The following is a 25,596-nucleotide window of genomic DNA, read 5'->3' on the forward strand; positions in this document are numbered from 1 at the left end:
TAATTTGTTCATAAATGACTTGGGGGAGGGTATTATGAGTAATGTATCAGTGTTTGCAGATGACACAAAACTCTGCAGACCAGTCAATTCTATCCAGGATGTGACATCCCTGCAGCAGGATCTTGACCAACTGGCAATCTGGGCAGCTAAGTGGCAGATGAGATTTAATGTGGATAAATGTAAGGTCATGCACCTGGGATGTAAAAACATGCAAGCCCCGTATACCCTTAATGGGACTGCACTAGGCAAATCCATAATGGAGAAGGACCTTGGAGTCCTTGTAGATAATAAACTTGGCTGTAGCAAGCAATGCCAGGCAGCAGCTGCAAGGGCAAACAGGGTTTTGAGCTGTATTAAAAGGGGTATAGATTCACGGGAGGAGGGGGTTATTCTTCCCCTTTACAGAGCGCTGGTAAGGCCCCATCTAGAATATGCTGTTCAGTTTTGGTCTCCAGTGCTCAAACGGGACATTACTGAGTTAGAGAGGGTCCAGAGAAGGGCAACTAAGCTGGTAAAGGGTATGGAAAGTTTCAGTTATGAAGAAAGACTGGCCAAGTTGGGTCTGTTTACACTGGAGAAGAGGCGCTTAAGAGGTGACATGATAACTATGTATAAATATATAAGGGGATCATATAATAACCTTTCTAATGTTTTATTTATCAGTAGGTCCTTCCAACGGACACGAGGGCACCCACTTCGTTTAGAAGAAGGGAGGTTCCATTTAAACATTCGGAAAGGATTTTTTACAGTGAGAGCTGTGAGGTTCTGGAATTCCCTCCCCGAATCAGTCGTGCTGGCTGATACATTATATAACTTTAAGAAGGGGCTGGATGGATTCTTAGCAAGTGAGGGAATACAGGGTTATGGGAGATAGCTCTCAGTACAAGTGAGGGAATACAGGGGTAGGGGAGATAGCTCCCAGTACAAGTGAGGGAATACAGGGTTATGGGAGATAGCTCTTAGTACTAGTTGATCCAGGGACTGGTCCGATTGCCATCTTGGAGTCAGGAAGGAATTTTTTCCCCTCTGTGGCAAATTAGAGAGGCTTCAGATGGGGTTTTTTGCCTTCCTCTGGATCAACTAGTAGTTAGGCAGGTTATATATAGGCATTATGTTTGAACTTGATGGACGTATGTCTTTTTTCAACCCAACTTACTATGTTACTATGTTACTATGTTGTTCTCCCCCATTAGTAAATAAGGCCTTCTGAGAGGGTGAATTAATAATTAACTGACTAATTAAGACTAAATGACTAAATTAAATATGAAATATTGAATATAAAGAGATTGGCATATGCATGAATAAATACATTGATAAAGTAAAAGTTTGATTAAATATATCCTCATTGTTCATAATTAGCGATGGGCGACTCTGTCACATTTAGCTTCACAGCGAAATTCGCATATCTAGGAAAAGATAAAAATGTTGCGCGTCAATAAAATTTTTTTCAGGCGTGCATAATTTTTTTTAAACGGACAACTATTTTTTTTGCCGTGGGCGGCAATTTTTTCCGCCCCTTATGCGAATCTGGCAACGGCAAAAAGTGGCCACAATACAACCAATTAATCCCTCAGTGTTGCACAGTGAATAACTAACAAGCTCCAACGCATTGGGTGAAACATGGGAACTTTAATAGGTGATATGCTCACTTGTGTGCAATTGATCAGAAGATGCAGGACAGATGCAATGGAACATGGATCAGCTGTACTGAAGCACTAGAAGCATGTTTGTATACCAGTAACTCTAATGAAAGGCATCACTAATTACAGCATATGCGTCCGTTTTAGCACAACCGCACTTGAGACTGCATTTGTAAATGATCCCTTACATGGGGAAGCTATTGGAATACCATTAAATACCATTTTTGTCATCCTTCATCCTTTGCCCTTGTCTAATCTATAATAATCCTGGGGTGGGCTAATAAAGCAATTCATTAGCATACATGTTGAATGATTTAGTGTATGCAGGACTTAGAGTCATGCATTCCACAAACACTGAGGATGTTCATAATAATAGGATCATATAAAAGGATTGTGAAAGGGAGTTCTTTCTACAATGATATGATGCATTCTTTGAGACAACTAGGCCAATAGACTTGTACATGAACAATGGCGTTCCATTTCTTTAGTTCTGCCTTTGTGTTTCATTATCTTATCAGTAATGTATGTTTCCTACTGACGCAGTTCCATGGATTTAGTGTGGGAGGGAAAAGAAACAGGCACTTGTACCTCATTATGTTTGAATTCAGATTTCACCCCTATACCTTCTAATATTTCTATAAGAGTTTTCTGTGAATGGCAAAAGAGCATTGCAAAATACACATCAGCGTGGGGGCCAACTCAGTGTTTATGAGATGTGTCTTATCATGTATGGCTGCATCAGTTTCTACACAACCCAGCACAGCCCAGTTTCCAGGCAGTAATAAAGGGTAGGAGGAGGCAACACTGCACATTGCCATTAAATATTTAGTTAATTTGATATTCAAGAACCCTGAAAATTCCTAATTTATATCTAGAATGGGTACTTCTTCAGAAAATGCAATTTCTATGAGATACAGGGGTGCCATACTTCATACAGTGTTAACTTCCACTCACAGGCCACTGAGCACACAGTGCGAAAGCAGTGCAATATCAACAGATAATAATAAATGCAACACAGAACAGGGTTTATTTATAGTGATAAGCGAATCTGTCCTGTTTCGCTTTGCCTCAAAAATTTGTGAAAGTGCGAAAAAATTCTTGAAACAACGAAAAATTTGTGAAACTCAAGCACCACACAAGTTTTTAGATGTGTGCGACTTTTTTTGCCGCACCAGTTCCTTTTTTGACACAAAGTTTTGCAGGAGTTTTGAAAATAAAAGTCGCCAGTGGTGAAATGTGGAATTTCGCTGCAAATCCATGCCTGCCGAAAAAATTCCCTCATTACTATTTTATTTATGTCCACAAGTGTAGTTAGTAACTTCTCCCCATAGTAAACTGCACCTAAATCAGTTTAATTAAAGTTACTTGCATACAAAACACACTCCCTACACTGCCTTAGGGCTCTGGCACACGGGGAGATTAGTCACCCGCGACAAATCTCCCTTGTCATGGGCGACTAATCTCCCAGTCGCCAGTGGGATGGCACATGCTGCGCAGGCGATTTCGGCAAATCACCGAAGTTGCCTCGCGAGGCATTTTCGGCGATTTGCCAAAATCGCCTGCACGACGTGTGCCATCTCACCGGCGACTTACATTTTCACTGGTGTGATGGCAATCCGGGGAGATTAGTCGCCCGCGGGCAACTAATCTCCCCATGTGCCAGAGCCCTTAGAGTTGCGCTTGCCGCCGCTCAGTCCTTCCTGCCCTCCATTCCGCAATGGTAGATAATCAATCAACAAAAGTATTCAGTGAAATAAACAACTGTTTATTGGCTCAAAATTAAACAAATAATTCAAAAAAAGCAAACATACTATACCAAACAATGGATAGGTGCATCCCAGTGCCTCATGGTACCTACTCTCCTAACGCGTTTCGCACCATTGGGTGCTTCATTGGAGAAAGTGTGGCATGTTCATGTCATTTTCTTTATATACCCCCAACATATGGTTCATACAGTGTAATAATGAGATGACCTTGAATGGAGGTGAGTTGTAGGGGGTCAGTCATTGGCACAGGAAAGGGGGGGCTGCTATATACTAAATGCTATTACTTGTAATGTTGTTATTACTCTATTTTTCCTTTATCAATAGAGTAAAACTACTTAGAGAAGGCAGTGGAGGAGCCCCCGGTTCTACATTATTCTTATGTTGCATTCATCACCCTGTTCTTCTCCCTCTGCCTAGGATAACAGGGAATAGGAGCACCCCCTTTAAAGCTTTATCATTTACATTTTATTTGCTTATTTTTCCTCAAGGACATTTTTTTTCTCATCCCTTCTCCCAGTTGTCTGCATCACAATCACAATACAAATGGTTTCAGTCCAGCCCAAATCTTATCTATAATGTATTCCAGCTCTTAGGGCTGTTACTGTGCAACAACACAGACACGCGCTACAAAATTAAGATAAAGTATCTTACACTGATATTTCATTATTTTAATGCATTTAGTACGTTTTGCTGTGCCCAAGGGAGGGATAAAATGACATGCTTTGTTCAGAACATCCTTTAATCCAAATCAGAAGGAACTGGGACTCTTAAAGGAACAGCTATCGGCCACATGTCCAACATCAGAAATTCAGCTAGCTGGCAGCATGATAAATATGCACGATGATAAAATACCTGGGTGTCCTTGAGCATGAATAACTGTTCTTGAGGGGACTAGAAATAAATAAAATGTGATTCTTAGAACCATATGCAGCAAGGTCATGCATCTTATGAATAACTGTATGAGATATGGTTAAAATGACAATTTTATATATCACTGGAAAAAAACATTCACATTTATGGCATTACATTGTAAAAACAACAGGAACACCAAAACTGTAAGTTTATCAGGGATTTCCTGTATAAGTAAATGTTTTTTTTAAAGCAGAAGTTCTATTTTTATATGAGAGTTTTTACATTTGAGCACAGTAAATTGATCTATGCACATTCCCTGGTTCCCACTAGTAATTCAGTATCTGTGCAAGTGCATGTATTTGGGGTACAGGGGTTTCTAGCACAAGTTATGATCATAAAATTAACAAGCCATCATGCTACATCAAGGCAAACCCCATATGAGAGTCTTAATTATTTATGTCCGGTTATATTTCTCATTGGCTGGCACCTCCCTGTGTAGTAGCATTCCTTCCTGACCAGCAGGGGTGTATTTATATTAAGGCACCCAAGGTGCGCCACAAATCTCCCTAGGAAATTTGTCAATTAAGCGGGGGGGGGGTGGGTGAGGGGAGTAGGGGGTCGTGGGCCTTGGGGGAAGTGACCTCATGCGCCCGCTGCCTATGACATCACTTCCACGCAGCACCGGACCTAAATACGTTCCTGCTGACCAGGGCACTGGTTTCATAGGGCTTGCTCCTCCCCCGTGCCTTTAGCTTTTATAGGAAAGAGATTATCAAGACCAAAACATGGTTTCACAGGCTTAATCCTTCCTCCCCTATTTATGGCTTTTAAAAGAGAGAGATTACCTAGATCAGTGCTGTCCAACTTCTGTGGTACCAAGGGCCGGAATTTTTCTTGCCTACATGGTGGAGGGCCGATAATGGAAGCCAGTTTTGACCACTCCCCTTTTTTAAACCACACCCACTTCAAACTGCACCCATGCTATCACAAGAGCTTTTAAGACCATCCCCACATTAATGGTGGCAACACAGCAAAAACCCAATGGTTGGTGCTCACTGAAGGGATATCACCCTTAATTTATATATGAAAGAATTATATTATGTCATACACTTAAATCGATATGCCTCCTCCTCTTATGTGGATAGCACAGCAACCCCCCAGCATATAATTACACCCCTTGGGGACCATATAATGACTATTTCCAAATGCCAAACTCCAGGAACAAACCCCTGCCATGTTCACCTTCCACAGGCAGCATAGGGCAGGGAGAGTATGGCACACACAGGCAGCATAGGAAAGGCAGAGTATGGCACACACAGGCAGCATAGGGAAGGCAGAGTATGGCACACACAGGCAGCATAGGGGAGGCATAGAGCAGGCAGAGTACTGCTTGCCCTACCCCTCCTGTGTGTGCCATACTCTGCCTGCCCTCCCCTGCCTATGTGTGCCATACTATGCTTGCCCTCCCCTTCCTATGTGTGCCATACTATGCTTGCCCTCCCCTGCCTATGTGTGCCATACTATGCTTGCCCTCCCCTGCCTATGTGTGCCATACTATGCTTGCCCTCCCCTGCCTATGTGTGCCGTACTATGCCTGCCCCCCCTGCCTATGTGTGCCATACTATTCCTGCCCACCCCTGCCTATGTGTGCCATACTATTCCTGCCCTCCCCTGCCTATTTGTGCCATACTATGCCTGCCCCCCCTGCCTATGTGTGCCATACTATTCCTGCCCACCCCTGCCTATGTGTGCCATACAATTCCTGCCCTCACCTGCCTATGTGTGCCATACTATTCCTGCCCACCCCTGCCTATGTGTGCCATACAATTCCTGCCCTCACCTGCCTATGTGTGCCATACTATGCTTGCCCTCCCCTGCCTATATGTGCCATACTATGCCTGCCCCCCCTCCTATGTGTGCCATACTATTCCTGTCCACCCCTGCCTATGTGTGCCATACTATTCCTGCCCACCCCTGCCTATGTGTGCCATACTATGCCTGCCCTATTGCACACACAGGCAGCATACAGTGACACAATGCTGGATGTGTCAGAGGGAATGTCTGAGGTGTGAACAGGGGAACAATGTGGGTGATTACTGCCAGAGCCTGAGGTGTGAACACTGCAGGGGGAAAACAATGAAGGCATTAAAAGGTGTGAACAGTACAGGGGATTACATGATTAAACAATACAGGGGGATTACAGCCTGAATCTGAGGTGTGAGCAATGCAGGGAGGCAGTTAATCTCAGTACTGATACCATTTAAAGGTAATACACAAAGGTTAGCCATCAAAGCAGCCAGACAGGTGGGGGGCCACACAGAGGGGGATCGCGGGCGCATGCGGCCCGCGGGCCGCCAGTTGGACAGCCCTGACCTAGATCACTTCAAAGCTAAGTAAACTATGGAAGTGCAACTGATCTGGCCAAATTAGCTACAAGCTAATCGAGAAAATCTCGACCCACACCCGACCCTAACCCACCCTCTCCCAACCCGAACCCTACCTGACCCGGCTCCCTCCCTCCAATTATAGACCTGCGGCAATGGCATCACAAAAGGGGCGGGGCTTTCCAGGCACTCGCCTATAAATAGAGAAGGTAGAAGAGAGCTGCTGACTGTGTAAGGTTGCGGGCAGGAAGGGGGAGCGGAAGAGCTCAGCCCATACCCGCCTGCAACCCGCATTTGATGAGCTGAGGTCGGGCTGAACCCAACCGACCCGCAGGTCCCGCGGGTATCAGGCCAGCCCGCACATCACTACTACAAAAGAGAGGGGATTGATCAATGCACATTCCCTGGTCTTGTGTTTCATGAATAATTTAGTATTTATGCATGTATTTCAAAAGCAGGGGTTTTTAGTTACAAAGTTGAACATAGAATTGACAAGCTACCATAGCACTCCAAGGTAAAGCCCATATGGTACTCCCACAACCCCCCTTTTTGTTTTTACACTTAACCAGCAACAAACATCTGGCTATTCTGCGGTTTTGATTCAGCACAAAATGAAAAAATCATTTGACATTTGCAAGGATTAAACCATGTGGTGTGGGGAGGCTCAGTAAGCAGCAGCTGTGACTAAACTCTGTTAGAGATACAAAGCATCGCTGTGTGCAAAGCAATCTATATATCTGTATGCAAAGTTTTCCAGACATATATGACCTCATTTACTAACACAAATGGAAGCTATTTACTTGAGTTTTTCCAAAAATAATCAATTTTTTCATTTTGTATTTTGCTCTTATCACTATAGGCAGTTGTTTATCAATATTGGCCCAACAGCTGCATCCCAATGTAAACTGCACGTGTGACTCTCAGTGATTGTGCCTTGCAATTACTTACCTGATTTTTATTTGTCCACTTAATAATCAAAGCTGATGTTGAAGTTGGAATTCTACTAAGCATGCTGCACATCTTTACTATGTACCATTTTTATGAATGAAAAATGGTGCCTGTTTGTGTCGTAGCGTCAAGTAGGGTTTATAGCCCCATATGTAATATAAGGCACTAAGTTTGCTCTGGTGCTGTAACCCATAGCAACCAATAATAGGTTTGCTTTTACATAGGTGACCAGTTAATACTAACTAGTGATTGGTTGCTATAGATGATTAGACCCGTGAATGAGGAGTTGTGGCATATGTATGGGTATTTGCGGCATATGGATGAGGACTTGTGGCATATAATTGAGTACTTTTGGCATATGAATAGAGATGTAGCGAACCTCACAAAAAAAGTTCGCGAACCCGTTCGTGAACTTTTGCCAAAAAGTGCGAACTTTTGCGAACTTTGCGAACCCCATAGACTTCAATGAGAAGGCGAACTTTAAAACCTAGAAAAGCCATTTCTGGCCAGAAAACTGATTTTAAAGTTGAAAAATACGTTGTTGACACAGCGTTGCGTTTTGTGCTGTAAAGGGCAGAAATCACACTACATTTCTAAACTTGTGTAATAAACTGCTTTAAAACGTCCGGCGTCTACATGCCAATCAAGTCGTGTAAAGGTTACAGCCGGTTCACACGCAAAGACAAAACGCCGCAGTAGTGGATACGGAATATATTATTGCTGATTGAAAAATGTCGCTCAGGTGATTTTATTGCAATGCAATGTCACTACTATGTGTAACGTGTTTGGTGCACTACTATGGATAACAGCAAACAGCACTGGACACGTTAAAGAACAGTAAGTTAAATAAAAAAATTTTAAAAAATTAATAATAAAAAAAAGTGATCTCTGGTTGGTGCTGGTGGTGAACTACTAGGAGCAGCACACCAGTCCCCAGCACAGCTAGACTAATAGCACTGGGCTCTATAAATTACAGTAGCAAAGTAAAAAAACACAAAAAAAAAATAAATTCTTGAATGTATGGTTGGTGCTGGTGCACTACTATGTCTGTCTCCAACACACACAGATGGAGCTGCAGTACATAATGAAAAGAAGAGTAACAGTAATCAGAAAATAAAAGCAGTCCTTACAAGGACTATTGGGTTACAGCAGATGATCAGCACAGGACAGCTATCCCCAGCAGCTACATACAGAGCAGTAGAAAGTAGATTACTAGTCAGCAAAGCTACCTAAACTGCCCCTCAAACCCCTGCACAGCTCTCTCCCTATGCTAACTCATCAAGCACACACAGGCAGAATGTAAAATGGCTGCTGGGCTTCGGTTTATATATGGAAGGGAGTGGTCCGGGGATGGTCTAGGAGGGAGAGCTGCCTGATTGGCTGCCATGTATCTGCTGGCTCTGGGGTGAGAGGTCAAAATTTGGCTCCAGCTAAGGCGAACCCAAAATTGCGAACATCGTTAAAAGTTCGCGAACTTGCGAACACCTGATGTTCGCGCGAATTAGTTCGCCGGCGAACAGTTCGCTACATCTCTACATATGAATGGTAGAACTTCAGATCATATACCATTACCTATCCAACAGAGTTTTAAAACTCATTTTTAGTAGTTCTGAACCAATGTTATTAAGAAGGCAATCTGAAAGAAAGCTATCATTAAATCTGGCCTTCACAAATAGCCATTTTGTGTCAGTTACAAGGCTTTGTTTTGTAATGTCATCATATATCATAGAGCCCTCATTTATTCATCCCCATGAATGATAGAAAGAAGTACAACGTGGTGTAAAATGAATTACTGTCTTATGAATTCAGAAGCTTTAGTCATTTATTTAGGATAATATAATCTAAAGGTGATTTATGTCATTACAGATGCCAGCTAATGGATTTAAAAAAAGCCACCAGGACATTCAAGACAAAAATGCAATCAGAATCAATTATACAGTGGTTTTTTCAGAGAAGCCTTCCTAGTTTATACAGCCTCCCTTGGCTTAGTCCTTGCTAGATTTGTTTGGAGCCAACTTCATCCAATTATCTTCCATGTCTTGTGCGCCATCTGTAATTGCTTTCTATTGCCAGGAAAATGCAAAGTTGGGTCCATATTTTTTCTATATTTCCTTAATTATAACTAATTATGGGCATAACAGATTTTCACTGGTTATGACCAGAATTTGTAGAGGACTTGGATATGAGGATATGCAGTAGCATTATCTAAACACCAATAGCATATCACTGTGACCAGGGGTGCAGAGCTGCTCAGCTATGGATCCCAAGGGGCTACGTAGCCATAGTTTAAAAATACTCTCTCTAGGTCTTCATTAAGGGGGGCTGAACACCTAACCTGGTAAACTCCCTGCAGCCTGGAGTTGCCAGTACAGGCATGGGATCTATTATCTGAATTGCTTCTGTTTTAGGGTTTTCTGGATAAGGGGTTCTTCCATAATCACCATAACTTCATTAAAAAAACTCAATATTCTGTAAAAATATTGAGCTAGTGCATTATACTGTTTTAAATATAGAAGGAATGTGTTTTAAACAGTTGTGTTTAGGTCTGATTTATTGAAAATTTCTTCAAAATACCTACTAGTCCTGCCCATCCGTTCCACTTCCTGCTGCTTCCTTTCCCAGGCTGTGCAGGGGAGACAGTGGCACTCAGCACACTGCAGTGTTGGATAGGAACCAATCAGCAGCTAGGCTGACCTAACTAGGGGACGAAAGCCTGTCTGTGCTTGGGTAAATGCAGGGCTATGATTGGCTGTTCACCTCCTACTGTGCTTCTGGCAGGGACCATTAGGACGCACCCACCCCTCATTTGAAACACCTATAAGGACAGTAGCAGATCTATAGGAAGCTCCAGTAAAGGGGATATTTATAAAGGTAAGGATAATTTTTAGCCCAGAATCCAGTGCAGCTTACTTAATTATATGCTTCCCAGAGGAACTAGTGAAGGGCCGTATAATATAACAAAAAAGGGAAAGGCGGGGATGCGATGAGGTTGTGACCACAAAATTCATATAGACAACAACAAGAGATCCTCTGCACTTACCCATTATCAATATGTACACGACATTAAGACATTCTGTACTTCAGCTGTAGCCCATGCAAGTGCTTACCATAGTACAATTACTTCAGAAGCTATTAAGAACCATTAACAGCAAAGCTAATGGATAGAGCAAAAGTAAAATAATTATATGTTCTCATCTCAATATTTCCATTAGACAACAACAGAGCGAAAGTAAAAACTGAACGAATACTGCACCTAAAAATAAAAAGTATGTAGAATGCCAACATGTTGGCTGTAGTGGGTTCAGTACACTGTGGGGTGTATTTATTAACAGTGGAGACAAACATCACTGGTGATGTTGTCTATAGCAACCAATCAACAATATTTGAACGGTCACCTACAACGTAGAAAACAAAGTCAAAGATCTGATTGGTTGCTATAATATCATCATTAATAAATAGAAGATATTCTTGGGTGTATTGATCTGACTAGCTGAAGCAAAAGGGGGGCACTTCAGAAGTTTAATAACTTTCATTTTTGTCCCATATTTTGTACTTTTCATTAAAGACTCCTGAGATCTATATACAAAAAACACATTTGTTTTTATCAGTCTTTGTAGCGCCTTCCAGATTTGAGAATCCCATTTTGTGTTGTTTATCCAAACAGAGAAGCTCAATGCATTTGACTTGTTTATGCTATTTACCCTGTGCATGTTAATGTTCTAGTACATGTAAAGTTATTATGGAAACATAAAGAGAGAATTAAAATGCCACATTAAGGAGCATAATATGTTGTTTATATGTCTTATACCTAATAGCCAATGTAGTGATGATATATTTGCTGTCTGTCCTTGTGACCTAACCTATAATAACTATAATGATGTATAACGAAGCAATCTGTTATTGCTGACATTAGGTAGAACAGGCTTCTAACTTTTATTTTTTTTCTTTTCAGAATGTCGGGTTTTAAAATCGACATCATACACAAAGCTTCCCGGGGTGCCGCGGAGAAGTACCACCAAGAGCCCCGGGCCGTCCAGACGCAGCAAATCCCCTGCATCCACTAGCTCAGGTGTGACATGCAGGCTTTCCGATTTCCATGCATGGGAAGGTACAACTTAATTATGTGATTTGCTTTATATGACTGTATTATAAAACTGACTGCCAAGTTTCTAGAATGTCTTACTGTATGCTCCGCCAGAAACATTGAGCTCACTGTATCTCAAGTCAAAAATTTTGGGGGGACAGCATCATTCCTCTTTAAAAGTGGATGCTGTACTTTTACATTTCTGCCTGATGTCTCTTTTAAGCTCTGCTTAAAAAGAATATTTATATACCTTTCACCCACCCTGGAGCTACAGGGTACTATAATAAGTGGCATAACATTGAGTCCAGTTACCCACAGCAATGAATCAGATATGGTTTTTTTTTCAAACCTGAGCAGTAAATGCTACTGTACATGCTGATTGGTTGCCAGTAGCACACTTTGCCCCTTTTATTACTTTATTATGATTATTACTGTCTCTTTACTTTTATGACACAGTTAGGATGGATGTTTGCTGGCTCTGTATCATCAGAACTGTAGTACAGGTAACGGACCCCTTATCCGGAAATCCAGAAACGTTTTGAATTACAGAAAGGTCATCTCCCATAGACTCCATTTTAATCTAATAATTTACATTTTTAAAAATGATTTCCTTTTTCTCTGTAATAATAAAACAGTACCTTGTACTTGATCCCAACTAAGATATAATTACCCCTTATTGGGGCAGTACAACCCTATTGGGTTTATTTAATGGTTAAATGATTCCCTTTTCTCTGTAATAATAAAACAGTACCTGTACTTGATCCCAACTAAGATATAATTACTCCTTATTGGGGCAGAACAGCCCTATTTGGTTTATTTAATGGTTAAATTATTCCCTTTTCTCTGTAATAATAAAACAGTACATGTACTTGATCCCAACTAAGATATAATTAATCCTTATTGGAGCCAAAACAATCCTATTGGGTTTAATTAATGTTTAAATTATTTATTTAGCAGACTTAAAGTAGGAGATCCGAAGGCCCCTTATCCAGAAAACCCCAGGTCCCGAGCATTCTGGATAATGGGTCCCATTCCTGTATATGTAAATCATTTTTTAAAAAATTGTTCCCTTTGCCAAATTATGGGTATGAAAATCTTGTAAAATAAAAGACTATAAAAGGGGGTATTTATTAACTTTGGAAACAAACATCACTGGTGGTATTGCCCATAGCAACCAATCAAATCTCTGCTTTTCTTTTTAACTTGTAGATGACTGTTCAAATCTAATTGCTGATTGGTTGTCATTGCCAACATCACTGGTGATGTTGTCTCCAATGTAAATAAATATGAGTATTCAATAATGTAACAGCATAATATACATGTAGCTGTATCCCAGCCTTGCAGGCTGCTGATTTCTCTCCCCCTTAGGGGCACATCGCAGGCCATAAGGATTCCCCAATGAAATTTTAGTTCATTGTACATGTGCTAACTGTGTACTGAAGTGTTTCCGGGCCCCCACGCAAAGTGTCTTGGGAGGGGCCCGGCATGTTCTGTCCCCACTACTGTATATTTATAAACTACATGTTTATTTATATAGCTGCCAAATTGGAGTGCTGAGAGAATGAGTTTTTACATATAAGAGAATCGACAAATGATAATTAACTAATGCTAAATATCTGCTAAAGAATGTTTATGTAGTAAATTCCCTAGTAGGAATGTAGTATCTGCCCCAGCTGCTCGACCATTGCTCATAGAGTGCATTGTACAAATTATGTCTTCTTCTGAAGTTGTGCAAGATTTCTCCGCACAGTGAGGAAGACAATACAATACATTGCACATTCAATCTTATTAACCAAAGCACTTACAGAGGTTCCTCTGCTCACCTTTAAATCAACTTTTTGTATGATGCCAAGAGTGCTATTTTGGTCCTCATTTTTTATTATTTGTAGTATTTGAATTATTTAGCTTTTTGTTCACCAGCTCTCCAGTTTAGATTTTTAGCAGATAACTAGTTGCTAGGGCCCAATATAACCTTGCAACCAGGCAGTGGTTTGAAAGAGAGATGGGAATATGAAGAGGATGGCCTAACGATAATATTGGCTAATGAAGAGTAACAATAGTAATAAAATTATAGCCTGAAAAAAGACTAGTTTTTTGGCTGCCGGGGTCAGCGACCCCCATTTGAAAGCTGGAAAGAATCAGAAGAGGAAGGCAAATAATTGATAAACTATAAAAAATAAAAAATGAAGACCACTTAAAAAGTTGATAAGAATAGGCTGTAACATACTTAAAGTTAACTACCCCTTTAATATTGAACATCCTTCCAGTCTTTACTGCGCAAGTAAAAAAGATCAAAATGCATAAAAACTTACTCACTGAAACTCATGAAACCTGCCGTGTATGTTTTTTCAGCCTCCGTTATCACCACTCTGCAGTTTACCATTGTGAAGTACTAACAGCCTATGACCAATACTCCATAGCTGGGGTAAGAAAGTAAGCGGTGTTTTCCTTGACTATATCCGGCCTATGACCTTACTTAAAACATTGGGTACAATAGAGCAAACACGCTGAGTAAGGCTGAGGCAGAGTGTGACCTTCTAACAACAATGAGAAGCAAAACGGAGATAAGATGGCTGAGCAGGCAGGAGTGCTATCATATGAATCATGCCTAACTTTGTTGACAAAAGTAAGCAATACAAATAATCAGTGGTTGGCAAAGCAAAGAACAAAAGGCAGACAATGCAAGACAAGGCCTTCCGTTCCAGCGCCAAAGCACACATCATCATCTCTAAATGACTCAGCAATATCAATAGAAGGTGAATGCTGGAAGGGCTGTATATTCCGTTATATATTCTGCATCAGTACCTGTACTGGCCCACTGCTGGATGTAAAATGAAACAGTGCTGGGCAGAGAAAAACAGAGAAGTGCAACTATCAAGCCCTCTTTTTCTGCGGTCTGTTCTCAATTAAGCTAAATTCAGATCTCTTCAATTCAGAAACAAATGAATCCTATATTCATTCTCTGCCTACTTTTTAAAAGACAAGAAAAGTGTAAATCACTGGGGCAATATGTTAGGCACTCTCTAATCATTAACCTCAAACCCTAAGCTGGTGGTCTTCCTGTCACATATGGCAAACCCAAACCCCTGGGGTGTATATGGATCTCTATTGTGTGCTCTTCTGCCTATAACAGCCACCGTTGGCTCTTCTGCCTATAACAGCCACCTTTGGCTCTTCTGCCTATAACAGCCGCCTTTGTCAGTAAGGAAAGAGCTGGATGTAGTCAGACAGGCCAGGTCAGTACCAGATAACAACCATAGAACTGTGAGGCACACTTGAAGGCAGGAACAAGCCAGGGTCAAAACCAAAAAGTCACACAACAAACAGGACCAGGGAGGCAGGAAACAAGGAAAAACTGTAAAAGGAATCAGAGCACCCAGGAACAAGCAAGCTTTGCCTACAACAGGCAGTGAGTACAGAACAGGGGGGTGTTGCACCTCTTCACTGAGTATAACACCAGCCTGGGGTATATTTTTGTCAGTGGTGCATCACCATGTTTTGAAAGGTCACTGATCCCTTGCGTTGGTCCTGGGTCTCATATAGCAAAAATTGTATATTTTATTGTACTGCTTATACGCTTGGTACTGACAGATGCAACAGACCAATGGGACCTTCCAGAGCATGGTGGTATTGGGGTGGCAAAAATATACCCCAGGCCGGTGCGATTTAAGGTTTGTGATTGCAATCATGGGGGGGGGGAAGCCTAATATATTGGCAGTCCCCAGTAATTTACACTTTCCTTATCTTTTAACTACTATTGTTTATTGCAGGAAAAAACTTCTCTATATTAAAGGGGATCATGGGGACCCAATAACCAGGTTTACATGAAAGCCACTTTATTAGATGACTAGAGAACCCAGAGATGCTTTACCTAATTAGATCTTGGCTGACCAGGTTACTAAGAGAAAGGGTTCTAGTTGTGTAGGTGCATGTGTGATGCCACATAAGCATTTTTCAAAGACATGGATACAGTACAACAGTTTTAGAAGGCTTGGAGGCACTGTTAATAATAGGTAAAAGATCTGGACAATGAATTGCCAATTGCACCCTCGTGTTAGTGATGACCGAATCTGTCCCATTTCACTTAGCTGAAAACTGCTGGAAAAGTTGCAAAATGACAAAAAATCTGCAAAATGTATTTTTACACGTGCAACAAATTTTACATGCGCGTGACTTTTTTCTGACTACAAATACATTAAAGTCAATTGGGTGTTTTTCAAATTTTTGTAACGGTTTAGCAAAAAAATTTGCTGGTGCTGAAATGCAAAATTTCACAGCGAATCCACGCCCGGTGAAAAAAATTTGCTCATCGCTACCTTATTCCTTTTCCCAAAATGGTTGCACCATATGCAGGAAGCTTCCTACTTTTAGTTCTGTACACTCTCTCTAAGTATAGAAGCTTCTGGAGTAAATGTGTAGGCAATATATACTTCATTACTTTAACGGCCATGAAACCCACACTGCACAATGCTGTCAAGAATATGAATTGAAACACTACTATATTATTGATTAAAATGGACTTTGACCGTGACATTCATTAACCACCCCTTACCATTTAGCCTGTAATAATGTTATGCTATTGAACAGTGCTTTCAAGAGGTCTTCTCATTTTATGCGGATTTCCACCACCGACACGGAAGCAGCATAGACCCCCCTCCACGCGTACAGAGACATCTAAAGCTTTGCAAAGTTCCAAATACTTCATTATTTACAGTATGAGCGTCAGTGAGTGGGATTGTTATGATTGAATGTGACAAAGTATAGGCCAATGGCAGAACAAACAAATGCAGAGTGAAAACTCCCCCACCATTTGTACCAGGCTCTCTCCCAGGGTTTTGTAAAGAAGAGCGCTGATTCATTTTCACTCATTTCTTTATTATTCTGCACAGAGCTTTGTGTGCTCTTCTTGAAAGCAACTGAAAGACTATATAATAGCTTGGAGAAGGACATAAATTCATATAGTGTTCCCACCCCATGAAGATCCCACTACTTTGGCAACTAACTATATTTCAAGGCATACAACATCAAATGGTATTAAGAGCCACTCTTGTTGGTTGTAATTCCAGTGCTGGTTTGTTTCTTGCCTATAAGAAAACCCTAAAGATGTACTGGATTTCTATGTAACAGATCAAGACTAAAAGTAACAGAACACCAGGAAAGGATGTGGTTATCAGAACTTTTTTCTAGAAAATTAGCATCAGCAGAAAGCAAGGAATTGTGTCTGACTGGTTGGGTTTGAGATTCTAAATAGACACTGGCATTTTAATTAACAGAAGCCCAATCAGCCCCCTCAGGCCCAATAAATAGTGACTGTCTATGGCATCTTACAGCAACCCCTCGGGCAGTCTGGACCTGGAATGTTTAATATCTAAGCAAACTGAGTAGCTGTGTCCTGTGATAAGGTGGTTGTCAATATTGCACACAATAGGAAATGATGTGTGGTAGTTGGCTGCTTTTCGTTTCCACTCTTTTGGAACTATCCAAACTATCTGGAAGGATTCTTATTGGAGAAGCTTTTTGCATTGATTGGGCCACTGGCCCTAGATAGTTAGTGGAAGCTACAACAAGGGTCAGTTATAGCGAGTTCCAGCGACACGTCACTCGTCTTTTCCTAACAAGCAATAACTAGAGATTTCAGCAACGGAGCGATTCTATTTCCCACAAATCCAGGTGTCATATTCCCCACCCACAATTAGAAATTTCATTCAGTGCAATAGGGAAATTGCAACGACTTCCCACTCAGTGGGTTTTACTTTCAGCGATTCCAATAGTTTTGAATGACAATGCTTTCTTTGTAAAATCGCTTGAAAAAGGGGCTTAAAGCAATTCGGAGCGATAAGTGATTTGAAGTAGTATTGTCGGTTTAGGTACTGGCGATTTATACTCTTCTCTATGTAGAGACAAAATGAGTGACTTGTCACTGGAACTTGCTTTTTAAAAATCGCAGCGACTAATCTCTCCATGGGACATTAGCCTTAGGGAGAGTAAGCCTACAAAAAGAGTCAAGCTGATGTATAAATACACAGGTATTAGCTCCCCCATGGAAAGCCATCTTCAACATAAATGTCACCCTATTTCCCTGGTAAAAGACCCCCCTTGCCAATACAGGAGGTCAGAGTTCTCTCTTCTAAGGGGAGGAATTACTTAGAACGTGGATGCAACTACAACTACCAGCTGTTGTTGAACGGGTTGGGCATCCCTGATATCAATAATGAAAATATCTGACAATTGTTGCATAATATAACGTACCCTTAGGGGCAGATTTATCAAATCACGATCTCGAATCCCGAATGGGAAAAATTCGGATTGGAAACGAAAATTTCTGAAGATCACAAATATCACAAAAATGCTTATGGAAAAATCGTATTAGTCACGATAATATCGTATTGGCAATCCGAAAGTCACGTAATTTTCGTACCGTACAATTGTAAACAGCGGTAAAGCCTTTCCGATTTTTTCGTGCAAGCGTTTGTGTGGCGTACGAAAAGTCGTGCGCCGTACGAAAAAATCGTACGGACGCCCCAACAAATCGCCGAAAATACGCTCGGAGCGTTCGTGATTTGGTAAATGTGCCCCTAAATGTCATTGTATTTATATTTGTCAACTAAATTAAATGCTGGGAGGCCAGGACAAATACCTTCACTGCCTCAAACCCTAGACTGACACAAATACATACACAGTACAACAATGCTGCCCCAGCCAGACTTCTTTAAAACTCATTCAAACCTCATCAGCACATGCTTGCTCTGTGGATTTAAACCTGAGTGAGAATAAATTGATTGCAGAAGAAAATCAGATTGAGAAATCTCTTTGTACGCTTGAATGTTGAGCTTAATGCCAATACAGAGCTGGATGGAATATTTCATATCCCAGTTGAAAAGAAGATAATTCTAATAATTTCCAAACCAATCACTGTGGGGGCCCGTACACTTAACTTCAGAGCTGATGCAGAATAGTAAATGGCCTAATTTATACTGCAATCAGTTGTCATTGTATTGGAGCTGGATTGTAGATGCATTGGACAATGTGTGTCCTAAAAATGGGAATAGTCTTGAAAAAAAGAAATAAAGGCTGCCAGGAAATGAAACCATTTAACATGTATAGGTTTAATAGCTAATATTTATATCTCTAGGGCAACTAGAATGTGTACTTGCAGCCACAAGAGGGTGCATCTGTAAATAATCTTATCTTTCTGTACAGACTGTGATCCAAAATGATAGGGGATTGTCAATATAAACTTGCCCCCAAGTACTGTACTGTACATGCTCCAGAGGTGGAGATCAGCCACAAATGGTACACAATTTATAGTCTCTGAAATTTTACATACAGAGCACTCCACCCTCAACACCCACAACAACTGGTCTGAGTGTGTGTGTTTGATCTGTTTCACTTAATGCACCAGAATGTTGTTTTGCCTCAATGGCCCGATTCCGTGGTCCAAAATGTCAGCTGAATAATATTTTCTCTCTGTGTCTTATTTCAGTCACTGAAAATGTATTTCCCTTATAATTTCTCAAGTGGTGTCCAGAGGCTCCAGTATAAGTCATAATTCATTAGTCGTGGCTTTTGCAGTGTGTGCCAGTTATCCGACCCATGGGAGATTTTCTGCCTCTGGCATAATCTTCAGGGTTTTTCTTTTTGCTCAGGGCTTTTTTCTGTTTTTTAGTATAGGTGTTAATGGGTATGGGAATGAGTACAGTAATTATTCATAAAGAATTTATTTGCACAAATTCAAACACAAGACAAATGCATGGGTTTATAAAGCCAAAGATTGCATTAGGGGTTATAAAGCCAAAGATTACATTTTGCCTCATAAAATTTAATTGTAAGGAAATCGCCAATATATTTATGCATTATACATTTCCAACATTGGTTTGTAAACAGTCACTGTTGTTTGCTGTACTGTTGGCAGAAGCAGCATGAGCCTCAGGTGCAATTTTGGGGGTGCCATTGGAAAGCAAGTGAGCAAGGGGTAAAATCGTCAGTGGGGAGCAAACAGTGCCAGTGGCAGGAGTTTGGCGTGCAGACCAAGCAGCAGAAAGGGACCAGATGAACAGAGGGACTGCCTGTGCCCAGTTCTGCTGCTGGTTCTTATTGAAACGATGTAGCAGAAGCCAGATAAGTGACAGACCTGTATGAAGCAAGAGGTAAATAATTAGATTAACATTGCACAGATAACCTCCCTGCTTAAGGGCTCTGGCACACGGGGAGATTAGTCGCCTGCGACAAAAGTCCCTGTTCGCGGGCGACTAATCTCCCCGGATTGCCATCCCACCAGCGAAAATGTAAATCGCCGGTGGGATGGCATACGCGGCGGCGCGATTTCAGTGAAATCGCGCAAGTTGCCTCGAGAGGAAACTTGTGCAATTTCAGTGAAATCGCACCGCCGCGTATGCCATCCCACCGGCGATTTACATTTTCGCCGGTGGGATGGCATTTGGGGGAGATTAGTCGCCCGAGACACAGGAGATTTGTCGCGGGCGACTAATCTCCCCATGTGCCAGAGCACTAATGGACTCCTGTTAACAACTCCTGTCACAACAATGGTTGAAGGGGGGGTTATATTGGTAATCTAATTATATACCGAGCTTTAGTCTCCCTGTTTGTCCAGCATAGCTCAAGTATTAATAATAACATAGTTTCTTGCGATTTAAGTAATAGACAAAAAGTATGTTCAGCACAAGCCCTATTCATTGTACTCATGTTAAACAAGGATATATAGTGACCCTCTGATTACAGATTGTGGGGGCCATTTATAAACAGTGGGCAAATTTGCACCTGGTAAGTAAGCCATGGCAGCCAATCAGATGCTTGTTTTTATTGTTATACCTGTAGCTGGCTGAGTAAAGCTAATCGCTGATTGGTTGCAATAGGTTACTGCCCAGGTGAAAGTTTGCTAAGTGTTTATAAATGAACCCCTGCGAGCGTGTTATCCCACAGGGGTAATATACAGCTTCAGGTCTACTTCTCCAATGCAACCAATGAGATGTTTGTTTTCCAGTGTTACTACCGAATACTTGGTTGCTATGGGTAAATAAACTAGAGCATAAAGGATCTTGTTTTTACATTATATCTTTAATATCATAGCTTTGCAAAATGTAATTTTCATCTGCCTTCTACTGGGCCTCACATGGTGTATTTTGTTCCCAGCCGGCACTGCCTTACGATCAACTGTGCAGAAATCGTAGGCGAACTCTTTTCATCAACATGCAATATATTTCCATTCATTTGATCAGCATTCATTTTTGTACTATTTCACTATGGGCTTCTGGGTCAGCAGCAAGTGGAGAGGTTGTGCTAAAGTGTCACCGTATGAAGGCTTAGTAGGGAAGTGACGTAGCTTAGCCCCATTTCTCTAACTGATCTTTAATTAATAATGAAATGCCCGAGGCACAGAATAGTCTGGATAAGCAACAAACCGGTGTCTTTGGAAGATCTGTCTGGTATTCTGGCTGCTTATGTCAGAAGTAGGTCATTATGTATATCACCGGAGGCACTGTTCTTGCTTCTAGTATGTCTGTACTTTTGTTCTTTTTATTTAGAAAAACTCATGTTAAAGAGGATGTTTATTGTTCATTTAAAGTGGTATTTACAAAATGCTGATATTCTTACAGTTACATCCCAGGATTAAGCCCATAGTTACTTTGCTTTGAATGTGGAAATTGTGTTGCGGCTATTTCACGTCTGTGGGAGCATGCAGCTACGCAGGACCCTAGGCAGTCAGTATTTTCAGGTTGGGAAAACAGGAAATTGGAGCTACTCCATGTTTGTTAGATTCCCAATGTCCATTATGGATGCCTCGCTCCTCATGAATGACCATTGCATAAACTTTTTGTACTCAGCCTGTCTTCCACAATTTAATGTCACGCCATTCCTATACCCAGGAGTTGTCCAGCCTTTTTTCATGTGACTGTTGGTACCTTAATCTACACAAAACTCTCTAATATTTTCCCTTAGGTAAGCATTAACAGTAACTTACCGTCTTATCCCTGAGACAGATGGGGCACGTAACACAGGGTATTAAAAGGGGCTTACATTGCCACTTCTTTGGGGCATTTCTGCAGCCTTATCCCACTGTGCACTACTTTCAGCTGCTGTTCCCGTGGCCACTTCAGAATTATATTTATCGATGTTCTTTCGGTAGGCACTGTGTCCTCTCCTCCTGACAGCTGGCTGATGCCTAACAATGCTTAACAATGTCCAAAGCTGATTTGAATGAAAATTTTCATTCCAGTAGCGCAACACAGTCCTCCTTCTTAGGTTTCTAATTACTAGGCTGTACCATACAGAACCTACTCCTACATGGCAATCTGTAGATATGCCCAGCATATAATACTTTTAGTGTAATGTAAAAAGACTAATTTGACAGTATGAAATAGTGAATGCCATAGCTGTTTTGTGCACCTGTCTGATAAACTCTGGATATACTGACTCTAGGCTCAAGGGCTGCTGGTATCTTTCCTATTAATTGCACTTGTGCCAATGAAGCACTGTACCAAGATAATCAATTTCTCTGCGCTGCCTCCCTTTCTGTTGACATAAGATTCATATTGCCTGACATTTGTGGTGTTGGTCAGGGTATCAATCTGTGCTGAGAGAATGACCTTTTCTGTATTTTGAGCAGACAATCATACCACCTCTGCTGTTGGTATTTCTGAGGAATTAATTGTACACTTTCCTGCTCTTTCTTAATAAGTACATCATGAACTCCTCAGGCAGTTTCATTAATTCCCTCCTAAGTCATATCAGAAGGTGGGAAGTGAATCCGTGACTCTGACAACTATTTAAAAAGGAGAACAGAATAGTTCAGATTTTAGGTTGTTGAGTTCCAGTAACAATGTCCTATAACGGGGATATGAATACACATAACACAAAAGAAGGGACACTATTGAATGTATATATGTGAATTTGTCACCAACTACTTATCCACAGCAGCCAGAGATATAGTCCATGAAATAATCCACAATAAATTTCAGTCTCAAAACCCAGTGAACGTTGTTAAATGGGGTACAGCCTGCTCATGTAGCATGCCAAACTACCAAAATCTGGAAACATATAAATGAAGAGGGGGTGCGCTTCCATAGAGTAAAATGTGGTTCAGACATACAATCAGCATATCGCAATCATAGCCCAACGCATTTGGTCGATAGTCAACTTCCTCAGGGTCATCATCAGGGGCCCCAGAGGAAGTACACTATTGAGCAAACACTTGTTATCCTGCTATGTAAGGCAACTGAGCATTGTGGGATCTCACCATAACTAATGTCTGCTCAAAGATAATTTAAACATAAAATAAATCCAATAGAATGGTTTTCCCGCCAATTTGAGTTCATTCAACTTAGTTACTATCAAGTACAAGGACCATTTTTATTATCACAGAGAAAAAAAAATTAGAATTATTTTCTTAAAATGGACTCTTTGGAAGATGACTTTCCTATAATTGGGAGCTTTCTGGATAATGGGTTTCCGGGTAAGGGATCCCATACCTGTATTATGTAGCATTTAAAAACATGGGTTTATATTATATATGTGCATGTATCCAAGTCTGAAGTGCAGCTTATTAGGCTTATTTATTTATAACCTGCTCAATTAGGCTCACTTATGAACTCAAACACTAAATTGGAGTCTTCTTGTTTTTTAACTTGTAACAATGTACCCTTTCAGCCTGCTTTGATGGACTGAGCACAATAGCTCCACATGTGGTGCCCAATTTGCCAGTGGTAATTTCTATCCATGTTGGTTCATTGTGGAAAAGTTATGGTGGGTGCTACTTAGTGGGCACCCATTTTTATACTGCAAGTGTATAAAATGCTGTATTGCAGGAATCATGGTGATTTGTTTCCAAATTTTGCACTATGCAGGTTGCACAGCTTCCGCAACGATCCCTAGTGCATTTACTGCTGGTTCTAGTGGCAAGACATTTTTAGACACGGGACATAGGACTTTATAAAAACATGGCAGACTTATGTGAGGCTGTTTTTGGGACATCATGCCATTGTTACTAATAATGCAGGGTTTTCCCATCAAGTCCCTTACACCCTACTGAGGTACAAAGTCTTGCTGCATAGTTTTTACCAAAGCTTGGGGTGAAACCATTCTAGGGTTGGACTATTCCTCTGGTCTTTCATTTAAAATCTCTTTTTAGTGGGTTTATCTACCCAAAGATAACCCAGTACTGTTCGTGCCAGAACAGGTATTATTTAATATCTGCATATTGCTTCTATTGGGGGTTCTGGAAAATGCCAGAGGGGCTGCTGTAAGGTGCCATAGACAGTCACTATTTATTGGGCTGGTGGGGGGCTGTTTGGGCCTCTGTGTATTTGAAATGCCAGGGGCGATTTTGAATAACTGAGCTCTGAGCTTTGTGTTAGCCTGTCTTAGTCTGAGGTTTGAAAAATCCCCCCAGCACACACACTTCATATAAATAAGATGTTCCTTTTTTCACTTTCTTTGACATACAGAACAAGGGACTTCATTGCCAGATGTAAATTATGTATAATTATACATAATAAACTCAATAATACCACTTACTTGATCTGCAGGACTTTTTTTTTGTTATGCAAAACAGCAATACTCAACATTTTATTGATTACACTTATCTCTGCAGGCAGCCACTTGCACTGATTAGAGTTTATTACAGAAATGTTACCTCAATTAAACAGCTCATGACTCAGTATGAACTGCTATTTAGAATTCCAAACAAGGAAAGGGCTGATTAACTTTTATCCCCATAGCATGGGCCACAGATTATAATACGGGTGTAGTGGCTGCCTCAGACCCTCGGACAGTGCACCTGTTCGCTAAAGACTGTAGTGGCCTGGGGTACATCTGATGAAGCACCACATCCCCATCTTCTTCCTCTTCTTGGATCTTCTCTATGGCCCCAGGTAGGGTGCACAGGTACAGTAGAGCTAGCTTTTTGCTTCTAAGTTCTGCTTGTCACTCTACTCGGCACACTCAGACTGGGCCATAGAGAGGATCTAGGAAGAGAAAGAAGACAGAGAAGTGGCGCCCCTACAGTAGTTCCCCAGAAGGTGCAGTTTTCAGTAAACAGAAACACTGGACCAGGGTCTCAGGAAAGGGATTATCATTAATAGGGGGGGTGCCTCACTTTTTGACAGCTCCTGGTGATGTTTTTTTTCTCTTTTTACTCTCCAAACCAAGTCAGTAACTTATTGGCCTGTTTATGGGGATACACCAATGGCCTGAAAGTGGGCAACACACACATATATAAATATATGTAGGGCAGGTTTGAAAATCCAGCTGGGTGAAGACCACACAGGCTTGGCAATGGTCCCTATTATAATCCAGTTGTTGGATAACCCTATTATTTTTTTTAAAATGCCCTTTTAAACAGACTAAATAGTATTTTAGATGACATGCTATGAAAAACTTGAAGGAGTGACTAAACAGAACACGCAGCCTGAAGTCTTAATCAAGGGGTCCCTGTGATGTTCGGGCCCACTCTAAAACTGATCTTGCTCAATGTATCAGTGGTAAGTGCAATAACCAGCTACAATAGAACTATAAAAAAAGAAATTTTCTTTTAACTTCTTTGAATTTTTCTCTGCTTAGACTTTATCTGTTTTAGAACAGTATGAAATATAATAAACCGGGTTTCATTGTGACTGTGTATTGAGAAAGGCAGGCAAAGAAAGGGCACGTAGGCGTTTTTAAAGCAGGATGTGCAGAGAAGGCAGGATGGTAATTAGAGGGGTCAAGGATATGGCTCTTAAGAAATGACCGGATTCAGGCTTGCTGCATTTAGCTGAAAATTGCAAAGTAATGAAGAAATTGAGCTAAAACTGCCAGGTAATAATGAATATATATATAGGCCATTCTAGTACACAGAGTGTGAGCAGCATGTACAGGTGAGGGGCAGATGAGGCTTGAGGGAGTACAGTAAGTGTCACAGAGTATAA

The 25,596-nt window shown here is 41.0% G+C and overlaps 1 protein-coding gene across 5 annotated transcripts in view; it reads left to right on the forward strand.

Annotated features, from left to right (window-relative positions):
- Positions 1-25,596, forward strand: part of dclk1 (doublecortin like kinase 1) — a 202,379-nt gene that overhangs the window by 86,629 nt on the left and 90,154 nt on the right. For 3 of the 5 annotated variants that reach the window (XM_012957157.3, XM_012957152.3, XM_012957151.3), the window contains exon 5: positions 11,543-11,698. In XM_012957157.3, the coding sequence (XP_012812611.1) occupies positions 11,543-11,698 (156 nt within the window). The remainder of the gene's footprint in view (positions 1-11,542; positions 11,699-25,596) is intronic. The other 2 variants (XM_012957154.3, XM_012957153.3) reach the window with 1 other exon arrangement.

Source organism: Xenopus tropicalis, chromosome 2, assembly GCF_000004195.4.
Source record: "Xenopus tropicalis strain Nigerian chromosome 2, UCB_Xtro_10.0, whole genome shotgun sequence".
NCBI classification, from domain to species: Eukaryota; Metazoa; Chordata; class Amphibia; order Anura; family Pipidae; genus Xenopus; species Xenopus tropicalis.